This window comes from Brassica oleracea, chromosome C5, assembly GCF_000695525.1.
Source record: "Brassica oleracea var. oleracea cultivar TO1000 chromosome C5, BOL, whole genome shotgun sequence".
Classification (NCBI taxonomy): Eukaryota; Viridiplantae; Streptophyta; class Magnoliopsida; order Brassicales; family Brassicaceae; genus Brassica; species Brassica oleracea.
Window position 1 is genome coordinate 5,562,817 of NC_027752.1, and position 13,036 is coordinate 5,575,852.

At 39.5% G+C, this 13,036-nt stretch overlaps 2 protein-coding genes, 1 long non-coding RNA gene and 1 pseudogene across 3 annotated transcripts in view; 2 read left to right on the top strand and 2 right to left on the bottom strand.

Moving 5' to 3' along the window:
* LOC106344340 (Golgi SNAP receptor complex member 1-1-like) overlaps nucleotides 1-792 on the bottom strand; it is a 23,592-nt gene extending 22,800 nt beyond the window's left edge. The window contains exon 1 of the mRNA XM_013783738.1: nucleotides 757-792. The gene's annotated coding sequence lies outside the window, so the exon portion shown is untranslated. The remainder of the gene's footprint in view (nucleotides 1-756) is intronic.
* A 2,695-nt stretch (nucleotides 793-3,487) lies between these two features.
* On the top strand, nucleotides 3,488-6,705 carry LOC106294717 (annotated as a pseudogene).
* Nucleotides 6,706-7,496: 791 nt separating this feature from the next.
* On the bottom strand, nucleotides 7,497-9,455 carry LOC106294718. Its single transcript, XR_001260900.1, has 2 exons — nucleotides 9,222-9,455; nucleotides 7,497-7,763 (listed from the first exon to the last, which is right to left on the bottom strand). It is a non-coding gene; the product is annotated as an uncharacterized LOC106294718 (long non-coding RNA).
* LOC106294715 (probable disease resistance protein At1g12290) lies at nucleotides 9,316-10,997 on the top strand. The gene is made up of 2 exons (XM_013730343.1): nucleotides 9,316-10,248; nucleotides 10,767-10,997. Exon 1 carries the CDS (start codon nucleotides 9,519-9,521, stop codon nucleotides 10,218-10,220), a length of 702 nt encoding a protein of 233 aa, XP_013585797.1. The 5' UTR covers nucleotides 9,316-9,518; the 3' UTR covers nucleotides 10,221-10,248; nucleotides 10,767-10,997.
* The last annotated feature ends 2,039 nt before the right edge of the window (nucleotides 10,998-13,036 follow it).

Here is a 13,036-nt window from a genome sequence, read left to right on the forward strand (position 1 = left end):
TGGCTAGTCCACTACTAGTTAGTGGAGGAAGTGGGAGAAGTGGCCATATCACTTACCAAATGGGGAGGAGTGGCTAGTCCACTACTAGTTATTTATTCTTCCACCATTGAGTGCTTATTGCTTTTGTTTCCTTTAAATACACCATGTATGTTACACAATTAAACATACAATTCAATACAAACATTTCTTTCATTCTCTCAATGTCACAAATCCTCTCATTCTCTTAAATTCTCAAATTTCTCTTCTCTCTCAAATACTTACGGTTACTTCACTCCTTTTTTACTTTGTTCGTGTGCTTCATCACGGTTAAAACACTTAGAAGCTCTCATAATCCCACAAATTATCATGTGCACTAATGGGGGAGGTTGTTTCTCTGTCTCAGTGTTTATGAGCCAAGAGGAGTTATGTTCTTATCCTTCTCTCTCTCTCTCTTTCAATATATATATTTTGGAGTAATTTTAAAAGTCAGTTTTGAGAAAACTAGTTAGGGTGATGCTGACGAGTATTTGGATGTTGTATAATCATTCGTAGGAAGAAATAATCATTTAAGCTGTTATATATTTCTGTGAAAATAGTTTCGATGTTTCGAATGAATAGTGAAACTATCAAAGTGAATGAACAACAAAACCACTAAAGCTCAACAATGTGTTTCTCTGTGACTTAGCTGTGTCAGTGGAGCAAATATAAGAGTTATTAGTCTTCTTTTTAGCAAAAAGTCGTGTGTGTTATATAGGAGCAGCAGCCAAAAATTCTTACTCGTTTTGGCGACTAGGAACTCTACTTGCCATGGAAAAGCTTAAGGCAAACCGAGACGATGTGCACCAAAAGATGGAAATAGCGGAGCAAAGGTCTTCAGAGGACTGAAGAAGTCAGACTATGGCTTCAAAACGTCATGAAGATCGAACAAAAGTTCCAAGCTCTTTCAAGTAAGAAATCTGTTAAACTTGGAAGGCTTATTCTTTGTGGACTATGCTCTAAGAGCTTAAGGTCGAGCTATCGATACGGGGAATTGGTTTGTACGATGTCGAAAGAAATTGCTGATCTCAAGGCTAAAGGAGGATCTTTTGAACGTGTGGCTGGGCCAGCTACAACAGATACGATGGAGAAGAAGCCTCTAGATCCGAACATTGTTGGTCAAGAAATAGTTTTGGCAGACGCATGGCAAAAACTCAACACTGATGAAGTAGGGATTATGGGATTGTATGGAATGGGTGGTGTAGGTAAAACCGTCCTTCTCGATCAGATCAACAACAAATAATATGACAATCAATAGTATTTTCTTTTGCCCAGTTGTCAGTGTCTTCGTTACGAGTGCCTCTTGGATGATGGTTCGATTCTTACAGGCAGCAAATTTTTAAATGTAATTTTTGTGTTATTATGAAAGTTAAATAAATGGGTTCAAATATGATTTTGCACTTATCCTTTGTTTGTTGTTATTCTTAGAAAACTCTCCATTATTGTGGATTACAACGACTTGGACGCAAGAAATGACAAAAACTTCCATGTTGATATTTTTGGAATCTTACCATTCTTTTACGATGTCACGATTGTGTGGTGGATTTTCAACTACATAGACGACTTGGACTGTAACACCCCCAAACCATCCTAGGCATAAGTCGACCCTCCGGTCAACAATAAAATAAGAACATGACCGACGGATGACCCACACCAAGGGTTGGAGATGAAAGGCCAACCAGCCAGCCAACAATCAAACAAGAACATGACTGACCGTCCAACCCAACACCATGGTCCGGAAGCGCTACATGATGGGCTAGGGACGATCCGGTCAAAGTCACAGAACTTAATCCGCAACTTCGACCAGTTCATCCACTAACTCGTCCCGCTAAATCATGTTAAGGCTTTGCAACCCGTACTATGAGTTAACGGTTCCGTTAGATCGCGGCCTAAGGCTTTTCAACCCTTACCTAAACCTAACGTTGTGTTTAGACTGGACAAGTCTATTTATCAGAGAACCATTGTAACAAATATAAAACATCACTTTTATTGAATATAATAAAGATTCGTTACAAGTAAAATATTACAGATGGATTCAGACATAGTGCCAATATCGAGTCAAAAGACTTTAACTAGTACCGTTTTACAAAAGGAAAGGCAAAAGTACTTCCGGTGCGTCTAACGTCCAGCTTCCACGCTACCCAGTCTCCCACTAAGGTTTCCTGCAACGATAGGTGAGTTTAATGAGTAATCTAATGTCACTCAGTGAACCAGGGCCCCAACTAATAAATACAACCCCGACGCAAGGGTCTTGTGTCTGCAAGCGAGCTGCTTACGAGCAAGGGTGCGTTTTTGCTTTTCGTCTCCCCGACGCAAGGGTGCGTTTTTGCTTTTCGTCTCGCCGACGCAAGGGTCTTGTGTCTGCAAGCGAGCTGCTTACGCTCAAGGGAGATGGCAAGTTATGTTGCCTGTTGATTCGTGCACTGGGTTTGTGAGGTCGTGTGGCTATCGTTCTCATGTGGTTCTGCGTCTGCATCCTCCGAGGCGTGGAAAGGGATTGTCGTCTATGTCTTTCTCGTCTCTGTCTCATGAGGGTGCTCTCCATTTGCTCTCCTCTCCCATGAATCTGGTCGAGCTTCTATAGCTCTGCTTCGTTTCGTTAATGACAAGTGCGAAGCGCTCAAAGACCGTGACAGGTGTTCTGTTTTGGATCAGGTCGTCGTCTGGTAGCGCCGGTTGGGTCAGTCGGTTGCGTGGACGGCGAGGTCTCCTGGTTAAGGAATGGTCATCCCAGTGCTTGGACAGCCTTTCGGTTTTCTCAGCAGGTTGTTCCTTTTCTTTTAGCGGGTTCTGAAAGTTTCTATTCAGGTTTGTCTCCATCGCAGCCTGTGTTTGTGTTTGTTTTGAATAAGGCTCGGCGGTCTAGCGGGTGTGTTAGGTCTCTGGTCTGCCGGTCTTTTCGGGTGGACTCGGATTAGGAGGTTATTAGCGAGCTGTTCTTGGATGGACCTTATCTTAAAGACCTGTTCATCGGGTACGCCAACTTTACCGGGCTCAGGATCTCGTTTTCACAGCGGTTCATCTTTTTGCGGCAAGCGAAGTATACCAAGTCTGATGTGTTCAACTTGTTGGTCTTGTAGTCGGTTGTATCTTCCTCTGTTGTTCCTGTTAGAGCTTCTGTTTAGTTGCATTTTAATTTTTCTGTTCCTTGTTATCTCTATATTCTGTCAAAAACTAAAACCGGTAATGATATTTTAACATTTTTACCAAAAAAAAAAAAAAAAAAATACTCATCATGTGATTGAATTCATACCTCAGGCCCTAGGGTTCTTACATTTTGAGCTATCCATGTTTAACACATTTGAGGTCTTTTTTATTCTTGAAGATATTGTGTCCACTATTTGAAAACTAGAATAATAGGAAAGAATATGAGCTGGTTTCCACTGATAGGCAACTAAGTTGGGACCATTTCGGAAAGAGGACCTGTATATGATGCCTAAATTAGCATCTTTGGACTCATACACTAAAGCAAAGTTCTTCTCTTTATGCTCTTTGCACTTTGGTAGACAGCATATTGTTCAAAAATCTTATCATGTTTTCCCTCTCTTTAATGTTTGCTTAGCTTCTTGTTTTGTTCTGAGAATCTCTCTTCTCTATACAGGTTTTCACTTTGAGCTATCCACGTTTAATGCACTTGGAGTTTTTGATTCGTGAAATTGAGTGGGCATATTGTGTCAAATATGTGAAACGTAGAATAGTGGAAAAGCATAGTATATGGGTTGTTTCCAGAAACGTAGGGACCATCATCTCAGGAAGAGGCTTTTAGATATTTTGATCTATATATTTAGCATCTTTGGACTCGTGCACTTGCAAAGCTCTTCTCTTCATATGCTTAAACTATTCAAAAATATTATTCATATCTTTTCTTTTCTTCCATTTCTGATATTTGCTGAGCTTCTTGTTGTCGTGAGAAGTGAATCTCTTTCTGTTGTGCAGCGATGGGAGGCTGTTTCTCTGTCTCGATGTCATGTGACCAAATGGTGAATCAGTTCTCCAAATGGTTAGGCCTCAAGGGGAGTTATATTCACAACCTCGCTGAGAATCTAGTCTCTCTCGAGAAAGCCATGGGAGTGCTCAAGGCAAAGCGAGATGATGTTCAAGGAAGGGTAGACAGAGAAGAATTCACTGGGCATCGTCAAAGTCTTGCTCAAGTCAAGGTATGGCTTACGAGGATCTTAGACATCGAAAACCAATTTAATGACCTTCTTAGTACTAGTAATCTCGAGCTTGAAAGGTTGTGTATGTGTGGATTTTGCTCTAAAAATTTGAAACTAAGCTATCGTTACGGGAAAGGGTAATCTTAGTATTGAAGGAGGTTGAGAGTCTAATTTCTCAAGGAGAATTTAATGTGGTGACTGAGGCAACTCCTAGATCTGAGGTTGAAGAGTTGCCTACTCATCCCACGATTGTTGGTCAGGAAACAACGCTCGAAAGGGTGTGGAACTGTCTGACGAAAGATACAGTAGGGGTTGTAGGTCTGCATGGTATGGGTGGTGTAGGGAAAACCACCCTTCTCACGCAGATCAACAACAAGTTTTCCAAAACAGGCGAAGGATTTGATATTGTGATATGGGTTGAAGTCTCTAGAAATGCTTCAGTCCGTAAGATTCAAGAGAGCATTGCGAAAAAACTAGGCCTTGTGGGGAAAGAGTGGGATGAGAAAGACGACAAAGAGAGAGCTCTTGACATCCACAACGTTCTCAGGAGGAAGAAGTTCGTGCTGTTGTTGGATGATATATGGGAGAAAGTAAACTTATCTGCGGTTGGAGTCCCGTATCCGAGCACTGAAAACGGATGCAAAGTAGTATTCACCACCCGGTCTCGTGATGTATGTGGGCGTATGGGAGTTTATGACCCAATCGAAGTCACTTGTCTGGAACCCGACAAAGCCTGGGACTTGTTCAAAAAGAAAGTAGGAGAGAACACGCTGGAAAGCCACAGTGACATTCCCAAACTCGCAAGACAAGTCGCTGAGAAATGCCGTGGCCTACCATTAGCACTCAATGTCATCGGCGAAACTATGGCTTGCAAGAGAACAGTACAAGAGTGGCATCTAGCACTTGACGTTTTGACTTCATCTGCTCAAGAGTTCTTAGGCATGGAAGATGAGATTCTTACCATTTTGAAGTATAGCTATGATAATTTAAAGGGTGAGCAAGCGAAATCATGTTTCCTCTATTGCTCTCTGTTATATCATAGTTTTGAAAAAGAGAGATTGATAGAGTACTGGATATGTGAAGGGTTCATAGATGAAAAGGAAGGTAGAGAGAGGGCATTTAACGTGGGTAATGAGATACTCTGGACTCTTGTCCGTGCAAGTTTGTTGGAGGAAGACGAGTATACATCATATTTGAAAATTCATGATGTAGTACGGGATATGGGACTATGGATAGCATCTGATCTAGGGAAGCATAAAGAAAGATGTATTGCGCAAACTGACATTGGGTTGCGTGAGGTACCTAAAGTAAAGAACTGGAAAGATGTGAGAGCGCTGTCGTTGATGGGTACTAGTATTGAAAAGATATCAGAGAGCCCCGAACAACAATCTCTGGTGATTTTATTCGGTCTATGCCTAGGCTACTCGTTTTGGATTTATCACGTTGTTACAATTTCAATGGATTGCCAGAGCAAATATCAAGATTGTCTTCTCTGCGATGTCACAGACGCAGATAGATCGACTACCTGTTGGTTTACAAGAGTTGAAAATGCTAATACATCTGAATTTGGAGTTAACCAAGGTTGTGAGTTGTGATGGGATATCGAATTTGTCGAGATTGAGAACATTGAAACTAGCACGATCCCAAGTGTGGCTAGATATGAGCCTAATGAAGGAGCTGCAGCTCTTAGAGCATTTGGAGTTTGTAAGCGTAAATATCTTTTCTAGTTTGGTTGGGAAGCTATTGTTATATGATCCCAGAGTAGGGAGATGTATTCAACAGATTTATACTGAGGACCGTCCAGAAGAAGAATCAGTGCAAGTATTCGTTTTGCCAGCTATGGATGCTCTCCGTCGCATCTCCATGTGGAATTGTGGAATGCGGGAGATAGAGGTAGTAGAGAAGACACCATTGAACAAAAGTCCTACAAGTCCTCTGTGCTTCTCAAATCTCTCTGATGTGCAAATAAGAGAGTGTGATGGTCTTAAAGATTTGACGTGGCTGCTGTTCGCGCCAAACCTTACTACTCTTTATGTGTTCGAGTCGAAACAACTAGAGGAGATAATAAGCAAAGATAAAAGCTGCGAGTGTTTTGGAGGAGACACGTAATGATACTGTTGTTCCTTTCAATAATCTAGAAATCATTTTTTTGGTTGATTTGCCCGAGCTGAAGAGCATCTTCTGGAGTGCTCTACCTTTTGAACGTCTAAAATATTTTGCCGTCTTTGAGTGCGTGAAGCTGAGAAAGCTTCCATTGGATTCAAAAAGCATCTTAAAGGTTGAAGAATTCGATTTTCTTTGCGACGAAGAAGAATGGATGCAAGGGATTGAATGGGAGGACGAAGCCACACGAAACCGTTTCTTACCTTCATTTAAGCGGCGTGCAAATCGTTAAAACTTATCCGAGGAGTATCCTCTTTTGAACTTGTTTTCAAACTCCTTTTTCAATTCTCATTTGTCCAAAATAATAAGGAGAACTATTTCCCATTGAATAAAATAACAATTATATTATATTGTAGAATCAATCCAGTTCATTTCTTTTAATTAAAAAAATTATTTACTTACAAATTATGGTTTAGTTTATACTTTTTATGTTTCATTTTATCTCGTTTTAGAATCGGATTTACAAATTTTGAGATTATTTTTTTTCTAATTATTTTTGTTTTGTACGAAAAAACGGAAAAAGCGGACAAATTAAGAAAACATTTAATTTTACATATTTCTAAATTAAAAAAAAACATTATTACCAATACATCTAACTAGATTTTAACCAATAGAAAAATAAATTGAAATATAAAATCAATAAATTTTGCATTGAAATTATAAAAGGATATTTATTTTGAAACAAAAAATTATTCTACGGCGACCATTAAATTGAAACAAAAAGAGTAGTACAACGACAATTAAATTGAAATAGAGGGAGTAGTACAGTAGTCCGGTTTAGACCCGTCTAAATAAGAAGACTAGCCGATGATTGGTTTAGACGTACCTGTCTAAACAAGAGCACCAGCCAATGATCTCTCATCGAAGTGAAAAATATCTCATTGTGAAATTGAGACGTGGCAAAATTAGATCAAACACATCAGTATCGTTGAGAGGCAACGGCCATAATTACCCGCTAGAAAAAAAAAAAAAAAAAAAAAAAGGTCCTCATGCTTTTAATCTGTTTCTCGTGAATTAAAACAAGAGATTAAGATCAAGATGACTGTCTTTTTTTGCAGGTTTGTTGAAATGATTCATAACTTTGTAGTGTGCTTATCTTTTGAAGTTGTTGTAGATCCTTAAATCTCAGTATAGTTGCATTGGATACTCTTTCTGTTGGCCCAGCTTTTGATTGTAATGTGTGAATGGTGTCTTGCTAAGGAGTCGCATGGGCTATATATGCCTTACCTACTCCACAACTTCGCAAAGCAAACAAACCACCAATTATTAGCTATGAAAAGGTCAATCTATGATTTCTTCTAATAATTTGGTTGAAATGGATTATGTCACTCATGATCTTCCTTGTTATTTCCAAATCCGTGTTTTAGGCATTGTCCTAACTAGGTTAGCTTTTGCAATTCTTCAAAAGAATAAATATTTTCAATAGACCTATTAGAGAACCCTGAAGGTCTACTTGGAAGAACACTGCTAAGTAAGTATTGCCCGGATGGAGACCTACTGAGCTGTAATGCCCCGACCTCGGCCTCACATGGCTGGCAAAGTATATTAGAGGGGAGGGATCTCCTGACTAAAAACTTGGGATGGATTGTGGGGGATGGAGCGAAGATTAAGCTGTGGGAAGATCCTTGGCTGAGCCTGGATACACCCACCAAACCTATGGGCCCTGCCACACGTGAAACGGCTTCCCTCTGTGTAAAGGACCTGTTGAGAAACGACACAGGAGAATGGGATAGGCACCAGATCCGAGCGATCATTCCGTTCGAAGAGGAACGGGTCCTAAGCCTGCAACCAAGCCTTAAAGGAGCACCAGATGTTCTCAAATGGCTGGGAACTAAAACAGGGATCTATTCAGTTAAATTAGGTTATCATATAGCCAGGGCAGAGAGGCAGGAAGAGATACTGGAAGAGGAAGACACAGCTGAGTTTGACTGGAAGAAAACAGTATGGGACCTCAAATTAGCGCCGAAGGTAAAGGTATTCACCTGGAAGAGCTTGAAAGGTATTTTACCGGTTGGAGAGAGACTCCTCCAACGACACATAAATGTGGACCCAAAGTGTAAGAGGTGTGGAGCCTCTGAATCTATCAATCACCTTTTGTTTCATTGCCCATTTGCCCGGGAGGTTTGGAACCTCTCAACTATGGATAGCAGCTTTGAAGTAAGTGGATTGACAGATTTAAGAGCAGATTGGAATGTATTGCATTCACAGAAATGTCTTCCACCAACTGGGATAAACCAAACTCCCTTGATACCTTGGATCATGTGGTCTTTATGGAAAGCACGCAACAAACTGGTGTTTGAGAAATGGACTGGGAATCCAGTGGAAATGGTAACACAGGCAATTGTAGCGGCGCGAGAATGGAGTGCAGCACAGGAGAAAGAAGTTATGCGACCCATGCTAGGAAGTTTGGCTCCTTCTGTTCGGGTTAAAGTTGTGGCTAGATCGGACGCTTCCTGGTCGAGTAATAAGATGACTGCAGGTTTGGGGTGGTGGGTCATGGAGGGAGAACTGAGCACGAAAGGACAGAGAGGCGTTTCTTATGTGGCCTCGGCGTTAATCGCAGAAGGAATGGCGCTCAGAGAAGCTGTGTTAGCTTGCAGGAGGGCAGGAATCAAAGAAGTTAGGTTCGAATCCGACTCTGTCCAACTTATCAAGGCTATTAATCTCAGAGAACCTCCACTGGAAATCTATGGAATTGTGGAAGATATCCGTTTAATGGCAGAAGACTTTGATGTCGTAGTTTTTGCTTGGATTTCTCGTGAGAGAAATGTTGAATCAGATCTACTTGCGAAAAACGCTTTGTGTTTGTATGAACAAGAGGTGGGTGAGGCTGGTTTAATGCCCCCACCAAACTAGTTATATGGTAGTTTGTGACAAAAAAAAAACCTATGAGCTTACTCTTTAAAAAAGTCTCAGCTTAACTATTATTGATTCATTGTGTATCAACAACACGTTTATTTGTTACATAGTGATATTAATAACTTACAAGACCTGTGTGTTTTGGTCAAAAAAGTTTTAATAAAGCCAAAGGTAGTTGCTTTTTTGCTTCTGAAAAAACATTGTCTGCGGTGTGAAAGCAGCTTCATGGGTTCATACGTCGACAATTATAGTATAATACAAGACCTCAGTTTTTTTTTATTGTGAGAAGAACTTATAACCGTCTCTTTTCTCGTCTGATCAACGATGGCAAGACAAAATAATGTGTGGGGGAGGGTCGAGGAGCTGGAACGACTTGAAAGCTTAAACATAGACATCTCCTCGAGTTCAGCTTTGGAGGAACTGTTCAGAGCTGATGAGTTGGCAGGTTGTATCAAAGAGTTATGCATAAGAGATGTTAAAGAAGAAGCATACAAAACACTTGTTTTGCCAACGATGGAGCGTCTCAGTAAGCTCATCATAAGGAGCTGTGATATATCTGAGATAGAGATTGGGAGGACGCCATGGGACATTTTTCTGACTAGGACAAGACTGAGAAACCTCACAAGTGTGATTGTAACTGGCTGCAATGGACTAAAGGATTTGACGTGGTTGTTGCTTGTTCCTAACCTTACTCATCTCGAGCTTCAGTGTTTGGAGAAGGTAGAAGAGATCATAAGCGAGGAGAGAGTTGCAAGTAGTGTAACAGATGAGCCGAAAGCGCGAGGTATGAATACTCCTTTTCAGAAGCTTGAGAGGCTTGAGTTGATCAACTTACCGAGGTTGAAGAGAATCTACTGGAGTCCTCTGCTCTTCCCTTGTTTGAAGAAGATTGTAGTAGAAAAGTGTCCAAAGCTGAGGAAGCTTCCACTCAGCATTAAGAGTTGTGTTGGTGGTGGTGAAGAACTTGTTATAAACTACAGAGATGATCAGTGGTTTAAAAGGGTTCGATGGGAAGATAGCCACTAAAGACCGTTTCTTACCTTGCTGTGAAAAGGTATGTTTTAGGGAACTTTTCATTACTAAGGGGCTGTTAGTGGGATATGAATGTGTAATGATTGTTAAATTTTTCAAATTCTATTATTATTGGTTGGTGGATTCTAACATTCTTACTAAAATCTAGTGTTAATGGATTGATGATTATTTAATGACTTACAAAATCTCTTGTTATTAAAAAAATCTTGTTTTTAATGATTCTAAGTTTCAATAAAATCTAGTGTTATTGGGAACTGAATTCTAAATAATTTTACTCATAAAATAAAACTACAAAATTTTTGCATATTTTCTGTAGATTCTTAAAATACTTGAACTAGAACATTTTCATAAACTTTTTAAATATGAAAAACTCTTTATAAGTTTTTACAAATTTAACAAATCTCTTGATTTTTAGAATCAACCAACTCTATAAAAATTCTACTCGAAAAAAAAAAAGTTCTACTCCCACTAACCCCTAACAAAGTTATTCATATTTGGTTTTTCTAATCTTAAGTTTGTTCTTTATTTTGCTTGTCTCAGCTCCTGACCACGTACTCAGAAGGCAACAGCTCGTGACGCAAGCCAGTTTCCAGCAAAATCGCTACTGTTTGTGTTTACTATCCTTATGAGTCGTCTTTTGTTTGTATTATAGTGTGCTATATAGTCTGTGGCTTGATATGGAATGGAACAGAGTCATATTTCATCTATCATTTGTTAAGTGTGATTGTAATTTGGTGTGTTTATCATATATAGTAGTACACTGTGTTGAATCTGAGAGTCTCCTACACTAAAATATAATCTCTCGTCAAGAAGATTGCTTCTCCGCAATGGCATGGCTGTGTGTGTGTGGAATAAAAACATAGAAAGGTACACAACAGCATAAAAGATTGACGTCTCTCGAGGAGGTTTATGAGTAAATAACCTCCTCTTCAAGGAAAAGGAACTAGTTCTTTTCAACTGTAAAGCTTTTGGGCCTTACATCTTCATCGTAACCCAAAGAGACGGCGGTCATCGGTGTCCCTCGGAGGAACACTCCGCTCAGTGGGGAGGAATCTGCTGAATCTACAATTACGATTAGTTTGCTTTTTCCGGGGACAGAACGACTCAAAATCAAATCTCCTTCGTTGTCTTATGGGTCTGTGAATCTCTTTCGTTCTCTCTCTTTGTGCACTAATGGGGGAGGTTGTTTCTCTGTCTCTGAAGTGTTATGGTGAATCAAGTTTGTCGAATGTTTATGAGCCAACAGGAGTTATCTGGGAAATAGGAGAAATCACTCCTTTTCACGCAAATAGATGCTAATTTTTTTTTTTGAGGTTGTGAATCCAATCTCTGATGATGGGTAAGTTAACTATTGCCAAAAGCTGAGAAAGCCTCTGCACTTTGTCAATGTCACCTTCACACATGAACTCTCCTATTTGACATCCTCTCTCTATGTTTTTGGTTTTGGATAATTGCATTTATATGACCCCCTTATCCTTCTTTCTCGCTCTTTCAATATATGTTTTGGAGTAACTCTAAAAAGTCAGTTTTTGGATGCTGACGAGTATTTGGATGTTGTCATTCGTAGGAAGAAATAATCATTGAAGCTGTTATATATTTCTGTAAAAAATAGTTTCGATGTTTCGAATGAATAGTGAAACTATCAAAGTGAATGAGCAACAAAACAAAACCACTAAAGCTCAACAATGCTTATTATTGGTATAAATATGTTTTTCTCTGTGACTTAGCTATGTCAGTGGAGCAAATATAAGAGTTGTTAGTCTTCTTTTTAGCAAAAAGTCATGCGTGTTTATGTTGCATAGCTTGAATATGTGTTTTGTGTTGTTATATGCAGATGTGACTGATCGTTCATGCTTCAGTTCTTGGTTGGGCTTGGGAACCTAGATTCATGGGCATGACTGTCGTGTTCCAGAGCTGTTAGATCAGGTATTCATTTCAAAGAACCATTCATATGCCAACTGTGGTTGATATTCTGTTCTTCTTCAGAACATTCGATCTAAATTGTGTAAAGATTAATATATATATACAAACTGTATATCTAACTTTAACATGTATAAATGTTTATTCATTTTTTTTTTGGGTTGATTACAAACTATGTTTTTCTTGCTTACATACGTTTTACTCTCGCTTATTAGCTGATAGGGTAATAGCCATCTTAATCTTTATCTGTTTGGTCCGATTTAATTTCTAATGATTTATTTGATTGACCAACAAACTGGAAAACGACAAGAACCATTTTAATTGCGTCTGCAATGAGCCTCATCTTTGTTTATTGTTTTTTTTTTTTTGAAACACAACTTATATTACTTCAATCCAAAAAGTTAGGTGCCAGCCATAAAGGCTTCTTCCTCAACCAGACATTGTTTGGCTAAAGTATCAGCCTCTTTGTTCCTCTCTCTCGATATCCAAGAGAAAGACAATTCATCAAAACAACATGATATCTCTAAAACATCAGAAACAATCCCATGGAGCTCTGGGTAAGATTCGCCTGAGTTGATCGCTTTCACAAGCTGAGCTGAGTCCGATAAACAGAGGACGCGCTTGATTCCTTTCTCCTTACAACAGTAGAGTGCTTCTCGCAGTGCTAAGCCTTCTGCAATCAGTACAGATCCTGTCATGTCCCTGATTCTGGGAAATCCGATTGGACCATTCTCTTAGTTATGATTTATCATGAATTGTCATGAATTTTAATTGATTTTTGGATCACATTTGAAATCGGCCAGATTTGGGTTTAATGAGAAAATGATCGGTTAGTTATGGAACCAGCCATGCAATGATAGATCCTTGTGTTAGGTTATCGGATCATATGC